Source organism: Dendrobates tinctorius, unplaced genomic scaffold (genome assembly GCF_039654945.1).
Source record: "Dendrobates tinctorius isolate UK_male_01 unplaced genomic scaffold, ASM3965494v1 ptg000029l, whole genome shotgun sequence".
Classification (NCBI taxonomy): domain Eukaryota; kingdom Metazoa; phylum Chordata; class Amphibia; order Anura; family Dendrobatidae; genus Dendrobates; species Dendrobates tinctorius.
Genome location: NW_027361697.1, coordinates 36,212,828 through 36,229,137, shown reverse-complemented (window position 1 = coordinate 36,229,137; position 16,310 = coordinate 36,212,828). Strand labels below are relative to the sequence as shown.

General features: G+C 50.0%; 1 protein-coding gene across 1 annotated transcript in view; it reads left to right on the top strand.

The window, feature by feature from the left end:
* LOC141085937 (flavin-containing monooxygenase 5-like) overlaps positions 1-16,310 on the top strand; it is a 37,648-nt gene that overhangs the window by 7,941 nt on the left and 13,397 nt on the right. Inside the window, exons 3-4 of the mRNA XM_073571596.1 lie at positions 1,054-1,216; positions 9,065-9,207. Of these exons, the coding sequence (XP_073427697.1) occupies positions 1,054-1,216; positions 9,065-9,207 (306 nt within the window). The remainder of the gene's footprint in view (positions 1-1,053; positions 1,217-9,064; positions 9,208-16,310) is intronic.

Below are 16,310 nucleotides of genomic sequence, written 5' to 3'. Positions count from 1 at the left end.
TCCCCCCCAAAGAGAATACAAATCTCTGTAACTCTCTCGTGGTGCCGTCATGTAGAATGGAAAAACACGGGTATTACATACCTGGTAATGTGTTTTTTCATGACACATGACGGCACCCTTATATTCCCGCCCTATTTGATCACGTCATTAGTTGGGTGTTTTGTTAGTATTATACACTCCCTTGGTGTTGGAAATTTAGCAGTATAAAATATGTATTTGTGTCCACTAACCTGCAGAGTTCCTCTCGTGCTCTGTAAAACTGATGCGGAGAGAGGAGCCGCCCCTTTTATCTTGAAGGTTTCCTGTCCTCGTGGGGCGGATCCCCCTCTCTCGTGGTGCCGTCATGTGTCATGAAAAAACACATTACCAGGTATGTAATACCCGTGTTTCATTCTTTGAGAAATCTGTCCATACAGATAAGTGGCACGCTATATATATATATATATATATAATATATATATATTATATTATATTCACAGATGTAAATGAGCATTTTATGAGTTTTGGTAAAGACCTGCTCAACCATCTGAGATTAGTCTTTGCTAAGTCGGCCATCTTGCGTCTTCTGACTATACGGTCGCTCCTAAAGCATAGCTATAAATTTTTTTAAATAAAAAAATGGCTACTTTCTCCTTCTAAACTGATCATTCACTCTCAATTCACATGTAAAATCTGTCTTCAACGAACAGCTTTTTTTTTTTTTTTTGTGAATTAACACTTGATGCTCCAAGTTTGGAGAGCTGTTGGTACTTTTTAGATGGTCATCAGAATGTCTCTGCCTCTAGCTCCTATTCATAAAATATTATAAGCACCAACTGCCATCTGTCTTCACGGAATACAGATCTTTACTTGTGAAAGACCAAGTCAGGGTGAAAAGTGCTTTTCTGATATCTGTTGCTTATTTCATCTGTACTATTGACTTGTGAAATAAAACTAAACTATTTCTTTAGTCCGCACACTCTTTAACTGAAGCCTTGGCAAGCTCCTTTAGATAAAAACTCATGGACTCTAGATTTTACAGACAAAAAGCTTACCTGACATTTCTTTTAAAAGACCGCCGTTTGCAGTGTTAAGAAGCGTTCAGATTTTGCAACCACTGGTCAGTGGGACGTCACCACAGAACATGAAGGAAAACAGGAGACCCAGGTGTTTGATGCTGTACTCGTGTGTATTGGGCATCACAGCTCTCCGAATCTACCACTTGGTTCCTTTCCAGGTAATGCCAAAGAATCAAACACAATGTTGTTGCATGAGTGTTGGTGGTGGACATTCAGTAACGCTTATATGATGGCAAGAGGCCAAATGTTGGCTCTGAACAATGTATTTATAAAGCTGTCATACTGTATGTTGTCTTGGATATCATAACTGGGACTCGACCAAGGGCTCATTCAGACATGTATTTATTAGGTCATCCATGACAGCACCACCTGAGGGGATCTGTCCTTCAGGAACAGGAAATCCTACAGATACATAAGGGCAGCACCTCTCCCACGCATCAGTTGGCTTCCTGTTCCTGGAGGACATGATTCCCTACAGATCTTACTATCATGGATGAGGAATCCCCAGGCCGGCTGTCTGACTCGGGTAGCGGGGGGGGGGGTCTCCTACCTCGGTCAGTGCAGGGTCCCCTGGATGTGCCACGGTGGGCCTGGGCAGGGCTCCTCGACGGTGTGTGGAGCAGGGTCTGGAGGATGCCCATCTCCAGGGCCAGCACTGGCAGGTACATAGGAAAGTTCTCCCACCCCCTAGTGCAGTCGCCCTGTGGTCTGGGGCCGGCTGCTGTGGCAGGGAGCGCCATGCCGGGTCGGACAGCGCCATGTCGCTGTCGGCCTGCATGCCCCCGTGTGTTCAGAGGCTGAGAGTGACGCAGCGGGGCCGGTGGCGCTGTGTCAGAAGTCAGATGTCGGCCGGCTTTTCCTCTGTGCGGCGCCGGCATAGCGGCAGGGGGGTGAGACACAGGGGGTGGAGTCCATGGACATCACGGGAGGGGGGGGGGAAACTATGCCCCTGGCCATGACATCTGCTAACCTGGATTTCCAGGGGGAGGATAAAAGGTCACAATCGCTGCAGGGCTGCTTTGGCCCATGTGCAGCAATGGATGAGCCAGAAGCTCCCATGGCCCAGCTGGACCAAGAGCAGGAACGTACCTCAGAGGTCCAAGACAAGCTCCCAGCAAAAGAAAAAATGAACTAGACAATCCGGCCACAGAAGTTCCTCCAGGCCGAAGGATCCAGCTTGCGCGCCCCCCCCCTCCCCATGATCCGGTACCTACGTCTTCTGCTCAGTGCAAGAGATCTTCGTGAATGTGCCCTGATGCAGTGTTCCCCTTATATTTTTCCCCTATAGGGGAAGAAGTGCACTGATAAAGCAAAAAACAGGGAGTGCGCCCTTTGCAATTGTCCCTTGCCCAACACCTACCCTAAACTATCAGTCATGTATACGGCAGACAGTAGGGGGGGGGGAAGGAGTAGTCCCAGGAAAATTACCATACATACTTCCTTAAGCTTTCCCCACTCCTCCTACAGGTGGCAGAAGAAACCCCTGACTTTGCTACGAGTCTAAGGGAAATTATCAGGACGGAAGTGAAAGCTCTACTAAAGTCTGTATCCCCAGGGGAATCATCTAAGAAAAAGAGCAAGTTTCTCAGTCAGACTCCTCAGCTGGCTATAGAGGAAATGAAGATTACTCAGAGCCCTTGACCTCCTCCTGTGTCCTCTTCAGAGGAGGATGCCAGTTGGTTCTGCTTAAGTCTAGACTAAGTGGATAAGTTGGTGAAGGCAGTTGGGGCCACCATGGGGGTAACAGATGAAAAACCAGAATGGTCAGCACAGGACCTAATGTTCAGTGGCTTAGACTCCAGGAAACTTAAATTGTTCCCATTAAATGACAAGGTCCAAAACCTGATAAATAGGGAATGGAAGAAACCAGAAAGGAAAGGCTCCCTACCACTGGCTTTTAAGCGACAATATCCCTTTGAGGACCCCTTGGTGAACAAATGGGATAAAGCCCTGAAATTGGACTCTGCAGTGGCTAAAGCATCCAAAAAATCTGCTATTCCCTTTGACATGGCTTCCTTAAAAGATCAGCTGGGAAAAAAGGCAGACTCCTACCTGAAAGGGACATGGGAAATGTCAGCTGGCACCCTGAGGCACAGTAGCGGCTACCTGCACAGCCAGATCTATGATGGTCTGGCTGGAATCACAGAGGACAGCGCCTCGAGAGAATCTATCTTGAAAACCCTACCTACCATCCAAAATGCTGCAGCCTTTTTAGCCAATGCTTTGGCAGATTCTGCAAGGATGGCGGCCAAAGCTGCAGGACTATCGAATGCAGCCCGAAGGGCTATATGGCTGAAGTGCTGGCCCAGAGATTTCCAGGCCAGATCCCAGCTTTTCTCCATCCCGTGTGAGGGAGAATACCTATTTGGTCCAGTTCTAGATGAACTTCTGGAGAAAGCCGGCGACAAAGAAATTCCCTTCCATGCCAACCCCTTCCTATAGACGTCCCTTCGCTAGGAAGAGATTTTTTTTTTTTCCAGAGGCAGATGGGAAGATAAAAAGAAAAAAGGTACCAGGTTTGTTTGGAGGGGACGCCAGGAAGCATCCCATGAGACCAAGAAACCTCCCAATGACTATCAGCCTTCTACCAAGCCTGGTCACTGATTTCAAGCAGTAACTGGATCCTGGGGTTGGTAGCCTCAGGTCTAAGGCTAGAATTTTCCTGTGCCTCCCAGAACAGTCTTAAGGTCACCCCGCTCAGGTCTTCCCTGTCGAACAGGCTGCCCTAGAGACCGAAATCCATGACCTGTGCCATAAAAAAAGTACTGATAAAGGTACCAGAGGCAGAGAAGGGCAAAGGCTTTTAAAATTTTTTTTTTTTTTTTTTCATAAGCCAGATAGCTCTTACAGGACCATAATCAACCTGAAGGCACTCAATAGATTCCTGGTCTTTTGCCCACTTAAAATAGAAACTAATTCCACAAAGTTACTATTAGAAAACTGCTTTATGGTGGTGTTGGATTTAAGAATCCTACCATATACCCATGGATCGCCCACCAGGGCAGTGGGGGTACTCGGTACCAGGCCGGTGTCACAGTAGCGGTGACCCAGTCTGTGGCCCTGGGCATCCATGTAAAATAGTGTGGCTGATTAAAGTTTGAGTGGATATGTGATGTCACCTGTGGTGGTCAGCAATAAAGGGATTAAGCTGATGCTGCAAACAGATCCTCTGGGACAGATGGTGTGGTGCAGCAATGATGTTGTAGCCCTCCACAGGTAGGGCATCAGTCCCAGGGCAGAGTAGATGAAGAAGATAGATGTTGAGGAAGAGGGTGTAGTGTCTGGCACAGATGTAGCAGTGCTGGAGAGTTTGCAGGAAGAAGGCAAGGACACAATAGGGTGCAGTTTCTTTTACCTTTTTAATCTGCTTGATAAATGCAGTCCAGAATTCCAGATTACAGATGGAACAGAGGCTGGCTGGCCTGGAAGCAACTTGGGAATCTCTCAGATGGGTTGTGTAGTCTCCTTTCTAGCGCTTATCTTAGGTACTTGCAGTACTATGTTACACTGAAGTTCCACTTGCTTGTTCTCATTTATAACTCCCTCGTATGGCAGACACCTGTAGCCTTCTTCTGGCTCACCCGTTGCTGTTTTGCCTCCGAGTCTTATATGGGAACAGAGCATTTACAGCTTCCTATTCCTCCGGTTTCTGCTGCAGGAACATCAGTATCCACACAACCTTGGAGACCGGGCTCCAGATCATGCGCTCTGAGCAGAGTTCAGAGCTCACTTCTAGCTAATCTTCCAGCTCCTTTCCTCATGTCCACACACTTTGCCCTCCTCACACGAACTCCTAAATCTTCCTTCCTGGGCCCCAGAGTAGCTCCTCCCTCAGTTTTGGCTCAGAGCTCCCTCTGCTGACCTGGAATGCAGCTGTGTTGTGGGTAACTGCCAGAGATCCTTTATTGCTTCCAAGCATGACATCACACTCCCTAGGAGGAAGGCAATGCCACTGTTGTGACCATACTCCTGGGGGCACCACACCCATCCATGCGTTTCCTCAGTGGTGGTTCATTTAGACAGGTCGGTGCAGCATTTCCAATGTCGTGCCCCCCGCCCGAGTGTTCACTAAATTTATAGCGGAGGTTATGGCCCTTCTATGCAAAGCAGATATCCTGGTAATCCTTGGGCATAATCCTAGATTCGCAGAATCAGGACTGTCTACCACCCGAAAAATTAGCTCGCCCACGTCATCAGGTCTTGAACGCCTCCAATAACCCCACCATGTCTCTTAGGAAGGCAATGTCCCTCCTAGGTTCTCTCTCGTCAAGCATCCCCGCGGTCCGGTGGGCCCAGTTCCATACAAGGGTGCTACAGGGCGAGGTTTTACTTCATCAAAAAATCCTGGGTGGTAACCTAGAAGGAAAGTTCACTTTGTCCCAACATACTATAAAATGACTTGATTGTTTTCCTCTAGCCAGAGGGGTGCCCTGGGAATATAATGTAATCCGGGTAGTCACCACAGACACAAGCCCTACTGGTTGGGGGGCTCACATGGGGGAGGTCTTAATCTAGGACCTATGGGATTACCATCAGTTGGAAATGTCCTCCAACCTGAAAGGGCTAACAGCCATAGAGCAGGCAGTTAAAAACCTTGTGTATCTACAGGGTCACCATGTTCAAATATTCTCTGACAATCAGGTCACCATCGCTTACATCAATCACCAAGGTGGGACTCATTCCGGACCCCTGATGAAGGTAGCAGAGCGGCTGTTCCAATTGGCAGAGCAACATCTTCTGTCTTTAACAGCTCTGCACATAAAAGGAAGAGAACACCACGGCGGGGAATTCCTAAGCCACAACCTCCTAAGACAAGGGAAATGGTCCTTAAAAACCTCCATCTTCGACCTGATCGTACAAAAAATGGGGGCGGCCAGAAGTGGACCTCTTTGCCACCAGGGAGAACAGGAAGGTGTCTCAGTTTTGCTCTCTAAATCCCAGAGAGGCCTCTGGCAGTAGACGCTCTTCTGATAAAATGGGACTTGAGGCTAGCATATGCCTTCCCTCTGCTGTCTCTTCTGCCCTTGGTGATGAGGAAAGTTGGGAAGGACAAGGCGAAGATTATAGTGATCACCCCGTTTTCGCCCAAGAGGGCATGGGTTCTCATGTCTCAGGACCATGTCAGTGTCCGACCCATGGGTCCTACCAGACATCCCAGATCTCCTATGCCAGGGCACAGTTTACCATCCTCAGGTGGTTGGCCTACATCTGACAGTGTGGATTTTGAACAGTCACTACTAAAGGGGAGCGGTTTCTCCCCAGCCCTAATTAACACCCTGCTTAAGAGCAGAAAACCAATTGCAACCAAAATCTGTTAGGATCTGGAAAAGATTCCTTCAAGTTTCAAGGGTAGTAGCTGGTCGGTCCGTGCAGATCCTAGAATTCTTGCAAAAAGGTCTGAACATGGGGCTTTCCACCAGCACCCTTAAAGTACAGGTGTCAGCCTTGGGGGGGCCTTTTTAACTGCAACATTGCCAGTAACTATTGGATCAATAGATTTAAGGTGATGGGCAGGTCCAGACCAGTGGTAAGAAATTTATGCCATGGGATCTGAACCTAGACCTCACAGCCATGACGGAGGCCCTGTTTGAACCTCTCATCGGCCTCTACAAAAAATGTCTCAAAAGTGGCTCTTCTGGTAGTGTTGACATCAGCCCGTAGAGCAAGTGACATCCAGGTGTTATCTACACTTCCTCCTTACATACAATTCAGGGACGATGGGGTAACTCTTAGCCGATCCAGGATACTTGCCTAAAGTAGTCTCCAGTTTCCATAGAACACAGGAGATAGTCCTTCCTCCCTAATCCCATGAAGGGGAAACTACGTTTTTACGTTAGATGTCTCCTAGAGTACCTGGCAGTTGCCAACCCCTGGAAATAGGAGATAAAAAAGGCATTATCTTATCAGGGCAGTAGGAAGGGCCTTAAGGGGGTTTTACACTAAGCAATATCGCTAGCAATATCGCTAAAACGTCACTGGTTTTGTGACATTATAGCGATATTGCTAGCGATATCGCTATGTGTGATACTTACCAGCGACCGGCTCCCCCGCTGTCCATCGCTGATCGCGCGAGAATGTCCGGCTCCATTTCTCGTCGGGCGCTTCCTGCTGGGCTTCCTGCTGTGACGTCCAGCGACGCGTGGAGGCGGGCGGGAGGACGCAGGATCGCTGTGTGTGAATGGTAAGTATCGTGCGCTGCGTCGCTGCTGCATCGCTGTGAGATCTTTCTGTATGAAAGCTCACTAGCGATCATTTAGCGATGCACCAGCGATCCTGACCGGGTCGGATCGCTGGTTGGATCGCTGGTGCATCGCTAAATGTAAAAGGGCCTTTAGGGCTTCAAAAAGCTCACTAGTGAGGTGGATTAGGGAGGCCATTTCGTTAGCATACACCTCAAAGGGCAGATCGGCTCCTGGCAAGCTGAGGGTTCATTTCACCAGGGCCATGGCAGTCTCATGGGCAGAGAGATTGGCAGTCTCGATCGACCAAATATGTAAGGCAGCTACTTGGTCCTCTCCGAGCACCTTTTACAACCATTATAGACTAGACCTGGGTGCTTCCTCAGACCTCTCCTCTGGTGTCGGGGTTCTGCAGGCTGTAGTCCCTCCCTAAAGTAATTATTACACTCAGGAATTCTCTCAGGTGGTGCTGTCATGGACGACCGAATAGTCTTAGTTACTCACCGGTTAATGGTATTTTTCAGAGTCCACGACAGCACCTGTATATTCCCTCCCTTTAGTTTAAATTTGGGTGTGCACTTCTTCCTCTATATGTACACTGGTAATAGCTGAGTGGTGTATTGTACATAAATTATACTATTAACCTTGGTGGTCCTTGTGCTCTGTAAACCAACTGATGCGTGGGAGAGGTGCTGCCCTTATGTATCTGTAGGATTTCTGTTCCTGAAGGGCAGATCCCCATCTCAGGTGGTGCTGTCATGGACTCTGAAAAATACCATTAGCCGGTGACTAACTACGACTTTCACATACGATCCCTATTTGTTTTTCCAGGTACAACTCATACCCACTAGTCTATGGGGTCATTCACTGTCTGCACAATCATGGGGATATCTATCTGAGACTGATCCAACTCCCAATACAAGTTTTTCACTCACTATGATGCACACACCCATTAACTTATTTTTATACCATAAACTGACCAAATTCTGATAAATCTGAAACACTTTAGTTTATATACGACTGTCTGAATGCGCCATAATGTTCCTTGTAGCAGTAATTGTGTGTTCTTTATGACTGCATAAATGAAACATGGTATACAAGAAATGTAGAGCCCAGTGTTGAGCTACCTGTGTAATCAACCCTTTAAGATTTTACACAAAAATAGTTTTGTACTGATTTATGTAAGCTATTTTGAATACCAAAACAATTCCTATACCCTATGGAATAACCATATTAATCCAACAACTCTGAATACATAACAAACTTCTCCTAGCTATTTCTAGCAGTCAGTATTTTTGAAGATATGCATTTTAATTTTTGATTAAATAAAATTTTAAAGACAGCAACTCACTAAGCAGGCATGTAACAAGGGGTTAAATCATATTGGAATGGCTCAGATCACAGTATAAACATTAACTACTAACAAGTAGTAATGCCATTACATCAACGCCCTACAAAACACATGCCATGTAAACTCACTTTGTGATCCAATACTGGCATACACTCAATCAATACTGTCTGTTTAGCTATTTTCTTCCTAAGGAGGCTATTCAGCTTAAATGATTCTAGCACTTCCAATGCGAGTCAGACTTCAATGTCTAAGTTATACTGTGTGCTATACTTACATCTAGCCGTTTGTATTAAAAGTCCCCCTGGCCTGCCACCTCAACGCGCATTTCACCGCTTTGTCAGGAGGTGCTATGCCTTCTGACGAAGAAGCGGTGAAACGTGCGATGTTCCTTTTCCTTTTGTGCTGCTGCATTTTCAGTGTTTAAGAATGTAATGTATGGAAAAAGGCCACCTGAATCAACTTCAGTCTCTTTGCAGGAATTGCCAATTTCAAGGGGACGTACTTTCATAGTCGTGACTACAAATCGCCTGAGCCTTTTAAAAACAAGAAGGTAATTGTGGTTGGTATTGGCAACACAGGAGTTGATCTGGCTGTGGAACTCAGTGCTGTGACTAAACAGGTAAAAATATAATTTGTGGTCTTGTCACCAACTCTCCCCTCACTTGACAGCCATGTTAGTCCTGAGTATCTTGTGAGGATCCATTGTTCACTGACTGCAGTGTGACAGTGTAATGCAGGTGATCAGAAGGCAACAGATGGGATAAACCTACTTCTATTTTATTAAAAGCAGGAAAAATCATTATCACAGATAAACAGCAAAAGAACAATGTTCACAGTATCACTTACAGGCAATGATATGTACAGACATATTGGTTAGTACATTACAAGAACCAGGGGTGGACACTGGCAGCTTTGGGCCCCTGTGCAAGAAATGTCTTGGTACACTTCTTATGATGAGGGTAATGGGCCCCTTGGAGCCTCGGGCACCAAGAAACAAGCCAGATCACCCTCATTACTGCCCTGCAAGAGGCATACATAGCAACCACAGGGTCCTATAGCAAAAGTTCTACTTGGGCCTCCCCACACATTAAAAAAAAAAAAAAAAATTTCACTGAGATGGATATATATCCATTAGCATTCATTTCTGCTACTTGCAGCCAAGTGAACACTGCAGACGTGGCTGACTCTCTGGTTGGCGCATGACAGCAAGTGTGCAAAGATCATCCTCATGGTTACGTGATTACTGCTGGAACTGGCAGAGTACGACCATGTGTGTATATATTCTATTCATTGTCTATGGAAGTGATGGACATGGCAGAGCGCAGCGCTCAGCAGTTCTATTGATAATGAATAGAGCAGAGGCCGGGGATGCACCACTCTGCTCCATCCAGGATGTGACTGCAGACCCCTGTTCTCAGAATCTCTGGGTAGCACAGTGGTTGAATCCTGAGTGATCAGCAAGTTATCATCGATCTGATCGCACATACTGTATATACATGCATATATAGATGTACAGACACATACATATACTGTACATACACAAACATGCATACTAATTTATGACCTCAGGTGTTCAGATGAGCCGGTCTGCCTCATGGCTCAGCTGGAGAGGGCTGCAGTACCCACTGTGGGGGGGAATGGGGACAGCTTGCTGCTGTCCCATGACCGCATATGGCGACTTCAGTTTTACCTTCTCGATACCTCACCGCCTCCTATCATCCCCCTCTTTCCTTTCTCCTGAGAATAAGACACGGTACAATTTAAATTCTTTGGATAATTTTGGCCACAGCGGCCAATTTTATTAACAAACATTAACAATAAACATTAAATAATTCAAAATTATGAGGGGAGGGTTCTTGGAGCTAGAAAGATCTGGCTATAAACTTATTTCCACCATGTTACCCCCAGCCGTCCAGCCCAGCTCGAGGGCACCGTAACTCCCCTTCTGGGAGACCAACCACCATAGCTCCCGAGGTAAAACCCCGTCCAGAGCCAATACCCAAAAGCCAGATCCCCCATACCATTTTAAACTGTCGGGAATGTTACTTCCGAATCCTTCCCCGACCAATCACCGTCAACTCCAAGAACCCCACCCCCCGCCAACCACGAACAGCCCTGACCACCTCAGGCTCGTGAGTGCCCCAAAACCACCAAGGCCCTCTCGATCCCCTCCTGTATTGACAGTGCCCATAAATCAATACCAATAGAATTTAAATGAACCCCATCGGCCAACCAAAAATTACCAGCACCTGTCTCCAATTCAAAGTGACGAACACTAATGCCCCCATTCCTGGACACAAACGCCGACACCGCGTGATTCAATTTCACCCTTGCCCTGTTAATCCCTTTCAACGATCTCACTTGCCTCCACCTCTGTCTGGGTACCACATCTGACCATACCGTCACCACGTTCGGGAACGATGTCCACAGCCTCAAAAAATCGGAATGTATGTCCCTAATTAATTCTCTCACCGGCCTGACCCCTAAATCATTGCCCCCCACATGGAAAACAATGTCGGGGGTTCTATCCAAGCGAGCGGACTTGGTTAACTCCAGGAGCACCCTGCTCCATACCATTCCTCGGAAACCCAACCAACGGACCAGCACCTGCTCCCTCCCAAAGCCCAATTGCCTACCATCTGGCCTCGCGTCGGCTCGTAGCGCACCCCAATAAACGTAAGAGTGTCCGAATATCCATGCAAGAAAGGGGTCGCCACCTGGAAAAAACACAACAGAATATAGGAAAAACACATCGAGGACATGCAAACCACGCAGCTAACGCCGAACATACAGTAAATACCGATCCGACTGCCACCTGCCAATTCTCCTAATCGCATCAGCCCCCAACCCAAGGCTGTCCGCTTCGGTCGCAGCACCAATTCTAAATGAATGAGACCCATACATGTCCTGGGGAAGGCCCAACTCTACCAATCCCTTCTTCAAAACCGCAATGAACTGGAACCGAGACAAATGGGTGCCGTCCGCATGGCACAAGAGAGGACCCGTCCTACCCGCCCATACGCCCCAATATGCTTCCAAACAGCCACTAGGGCACATTAATGCCCCATCAACTCGCCCCAAAACTACCCGTCTGCCCCTACCCTGTTGATCAGTTTTTGAACGCCGAATCCAAAAAACAATGCCCCCCGCCCAAAATTCCACATCTTCTGCCAACACCCCTCCCGCCAAAACCCTGCTGCCTGACACCACCTCGCCAATGCGCATTGCCCCAAAAAAGGCCAAAGAAAAAGCCAGCCAAAACAGGGCCAACTCAAAAACTGACGTGCAAACACCCCCAAGGACTCTGCCTAAGCCTTCCAACGTACTAAACGAAATAGGCCTTCGTTTGTCCCCGGCTTTGTTGCCCCTCCGAAACCCTTTTAACGCCTGACTCACTAAGAAGCTCTTCGTAACGTCCCCCACCCCTTGCAACTTGAAACCGAAAGCTAAACCCGCTACAAACTTGTTTACCTTAGCAGCAGACCAACCGCTGTCAGCTGCCTTCCCAATTAAAAACAATACCGCCAACATCCTATCCTCATCACTTTCGACCCCACCCCACTCTGCCAACCAACTCTGCCATACTCGCCACGAAGAATCGTAGGCCGACCATGTCTGCTGCGATAAGGATTCCCGAATCAGTCTTCCTGCTCTTCTGTAATCACCTTCCACAGAAAGGAAGGGCATTCCACGCACGTGGCATCCGCTCCTGGCGCCAATTCTCGAAAACGGCCCCACTGAAAACGAGACAAAGAGTCTGCTATTGAATTCGTAACCCCGGGCACATGCACTGCAGAAATCCCTGCGTTCAAATCCAGACAGCGAAGAACCAAAACCCTAACCAATCTAACTACGGGGGGAGAGGAGGCCGACAAACTGTTAATGACCGCTACAACACTCGCGTTGTCGCAATGAAAGCGCACTCTCCTATTTTCGAACATGGGACCCCACACCAAAACAGCTACCACGATAGGAAACAGCTCCAATAGTGCCAAGTTTTTGGTAAGGCCCAACAACTTCCACGCCTGAGGCCACCGCCCCACACTCCACCTACCCTTACAGTAGGTGCCGTAACCAAAGCCGCCTGCTGCATCTGTAAATATTTCAAAATCAAAATTGCTCAATGTCTCCTCCTGCATCATCGACCGCCCATTGTAATTCCGCAAAAACCGCTGCCAAACCATCAAATCGTCCCTATGCTCCTTCGTCAAGCGAACGTAATGGCGCGGAGCCTTCACTCCCGCCGTCGCGCTAGCCAAACGACGAGAAAAAATTCGACCCATAGGCATGATCCTGCAGGCAAAGTTCAATCTCCCCAATAGGGATTGTAATTCCTTGAGGGTCACTTTGCGCAACTTCGAAATCCTGTCTACCTCCTGTTTCAACAATGCCAACTTGTCCTCTGGTAACCGACACTCCATCCTCTCCGAATCGACAACTATGCCCAAAAAACTTATAACAGCCTTAGGGCCTTCCGTCTTCTCAGATGCCAGCGGCACCCCAAAATGCTCCACCACCCAAACCATGCCTGCCAACGCGTTCCTACACAACGGCGAATCCGGGGGGGCCAATAAAAAGAAAATCATCCAGATAATGATCGACTGCATTCCTGTAACATCCCTTACCACCCACTCCAGAAAAGTGCTAAACGTCTCAAACAAGGAACAAGAAATTGCGCAACCCATCGGCAAACACCTATCGAGGTAGAAATTCCCCCTCCAAAAACATCCCAGCAGCGGGATACTATCTGCATGAACCGGTAGTAACCGAAAAGCGGACTCAATGTCTGTCTTTGCCAACAAAGCCCCTGACCCATAACGTCGCACCCACTTAACCGCCGTATCAAAAGAGGTATACTCCACAGAACACAACTCCCTATCGATACCGTCATTAACTGACAAGCCTTTTGGATAAGACAAATGCTGAATCAAACGAAACTTATTCGGCTCCCTCTTAGGCACAACCCCCAACGGGGAAACAATCACGCTCGCAACAGGAGCCGTGGGGAACGGACCAGCCATCCTGCCCAAATCCACTTCCTTTTTTAACTTCTCATCTACCTCCGCATGCATTATTGCCGACCGCAAATTTTTAACAGAAAAAGGAACCACATGGCCAGGAGGTGGAATCCTGAAACCGTCAACAAAACCATTCAAAAGCACGCTGGCCTCTGCCCGAGCCGGGTACCTACTTAGAAAGGGGGCCATCTCTTGAACCCTCACCGGGCTCTCCCCCTTGACCGGCACCCACATTTGGCTTTCCTTTCCCTTTCTTAAAACATTTGGAAGTGCCGTGTGAGCTACCGTTGCAGTGGGAGCACACGTGCTTGGACTTGCAGCCCGCCCCGTACTTGCACTGCCCGTCATTAAATTGCCAGCACACTCCTGACTTCTCTCTTCCTCCCTGGGTTGCCTGAGCACTGCTACCCTGACCTGCTTGCTGACTGCTGCTGCCCCCGCTCCCGTGAAAGGACTGCCCATACCTCACTGGGGCCATCACCTTCAGCCACAGCCCGATATCCTTTTGATCCCACTTTATCTCTGGCCGTACCACCTTCCTCTGCCTAAACTGCTCGTCGTATCGCAGCCACGCCTGGCCCCCATAAATACGATGCGCCTCCCCGATAGCATCTAAATAACAATAAAGGCCAGAACAATTATCCAGAGACTTCTCCCCTATGACACTAGCCAAAATAGCGAATGCCTGCATCCAATTCACAAAAGTCTGCGGGATCAGACGCCACCTCCTCTTTTCTTCCTCCTTTCTTACTATGGTCCTTCTTCCCCTTATCCAGGTTAAACTTTTCCAACGGCAGCAATGAAAATATCTCCACATACTCGTCCCGCCAAATCTTCTCCTTCACTTCTTTCTTTAAATGGGCCCCCAGCGGCCCCTCAAAGCACACATAAACCTCTCCCTTAGCCCTATCGTCCAGTTTTATCCTATCCCCCTTATCCGTTTCCGTCTGCACTGAAACAGATACTCCTGCCGCAGCTCCTTCATCGCATTCTACCGCGCGTAACACGTCACCACCCGACTCTGTGCCCGAACCGCGACTCACTATCCATGCCCCCGCTGGGGACGGAGCTGCCTCCCCAATTACCCCCTCCTCCAGTCTCCTCAATATTTGCGACATGTTCGCCAAAATGTCCCTTAGCCCCGGCACCTCAGCCCCGCTAGGCCCACTACGCCCCATCCGCTCCCTACCATCTCCCTGCCTGCCCCCATCATCCTGCAATACAGCCCCTGCGGGCGACAAACACGACATGGAGCCATACTCGCATAGCTGCGCGGGTGCTGTGTCCCCGCCAGCTGGAAATCCGGAACCCTGACGTCCTCGAAGATCCTGATGCAGGCACCGCTGCTCCAGGCCCGTGCCCCTGGCCTCCTCGTCACCAGGGGGGACCCGAGCATGCGATACCCGCCGCTCCCGAGAACACCCCCTTGAGTGGGACCCGTGACAGTCCCTGGACCCATGCCCGACTGGCCGGTCCGTAGCACCCTCCGGGCGACTCCCGGATAAATGCCCCCAGGTGCCTGATGCCTCGTCTGCTGGATAGGGGCCAGGCAGGGCGACCACGCTAAGTCGCCTCCCGCCCGTCAACCGGTCCGGGCTCCACGTGCTGCTGGGACCAGGCAGGGCGTCCCCGCTGAGCCCCCTCCTGTCCGCCGATCGGTCGGGGCTCCACATGCTGCTGGGACCGGGCAGGGCGTCCTCGTGCTGCCCCCTCCCGACCGCCACTCTCACGCTATGGACTGCAATGGGGGAAGGCAGGGCGGCAGCATCCGGCACCCTCCCGCCCGCCTCACCTCCGGTCCTTCTGCTGACGGTGGGGCCAGGCAGGGCGCTGCTGCAACGCCCCCTCCTGCCCGCCGCACCACGTCTGGCGCCCTGGCTGGCAGACGCCCCCGAGCGGTCCTCATCCCCGGGGGCGCCCTCGATCCTGCCTCCCGCCGCTGTGTTGCCCAGCGCCGGCCTCGCCGCTGTGAGGGCCTGCCGCGGCCTTTACTCTCCTCCCTGCTGCGCGACTCTTCGGCTCCTGCCCGCGACGTCGCTTCCGGTCCGGCCTGCTGTTCCTGTCCTGCTCCCCCACGCTTGCCGCCCGCTCTGACCGGCCGGCTGGGCTGATTCCTGCTGGGACGGGCGCAGGGAGGGGATGCAGCCCCATCTGTTGCGCCGCCCGCAGGGTCCCTGGAGGGGCTCCGCAGTCGCCGCCTGCTGCGGGCTGACACCTCCGGTGACAGCCTTTCGGGGGGACGGGTCCTCCTTCCACGCCGGCTGGTTCCCTGCTCCGCAGCGCTGAGGAGGGAGGAAAGCTGGGTCTGTAGCCATCCTCCCCTCCTGGACCTGGCCACATCCTGCAGCCTGGCGAAAAGTTGCTGCTCGTCGTCCATCGATTCAGGTAGGACTTCTCTCCTCTGCTCCTGGCTGGCGAGTGCGGTTTTTCCCGCACTTTTTCCCTAATACAGGCTGCCCCCACCTTAAACCCCTCCCCCGGCCCCCGTCCCGGCCAACCATTTCAAACTGGCACAACACTAGTTCAAACTTCCCGCCCATAGCAGTCATCGGGGGCTTCCCCTAGGCTGTGCCCTTCCCCAGCCCCCTTCTTGCAGTGAGCCCTGACCTCTTCTATTCCCAGCAGGCTGCAGCATCTCCTCTGAACAGTGGAGCAGGCAGATGACTCCTTAAGTCCAGCTTTTCCTCCACTGTCCCCTGTGTGC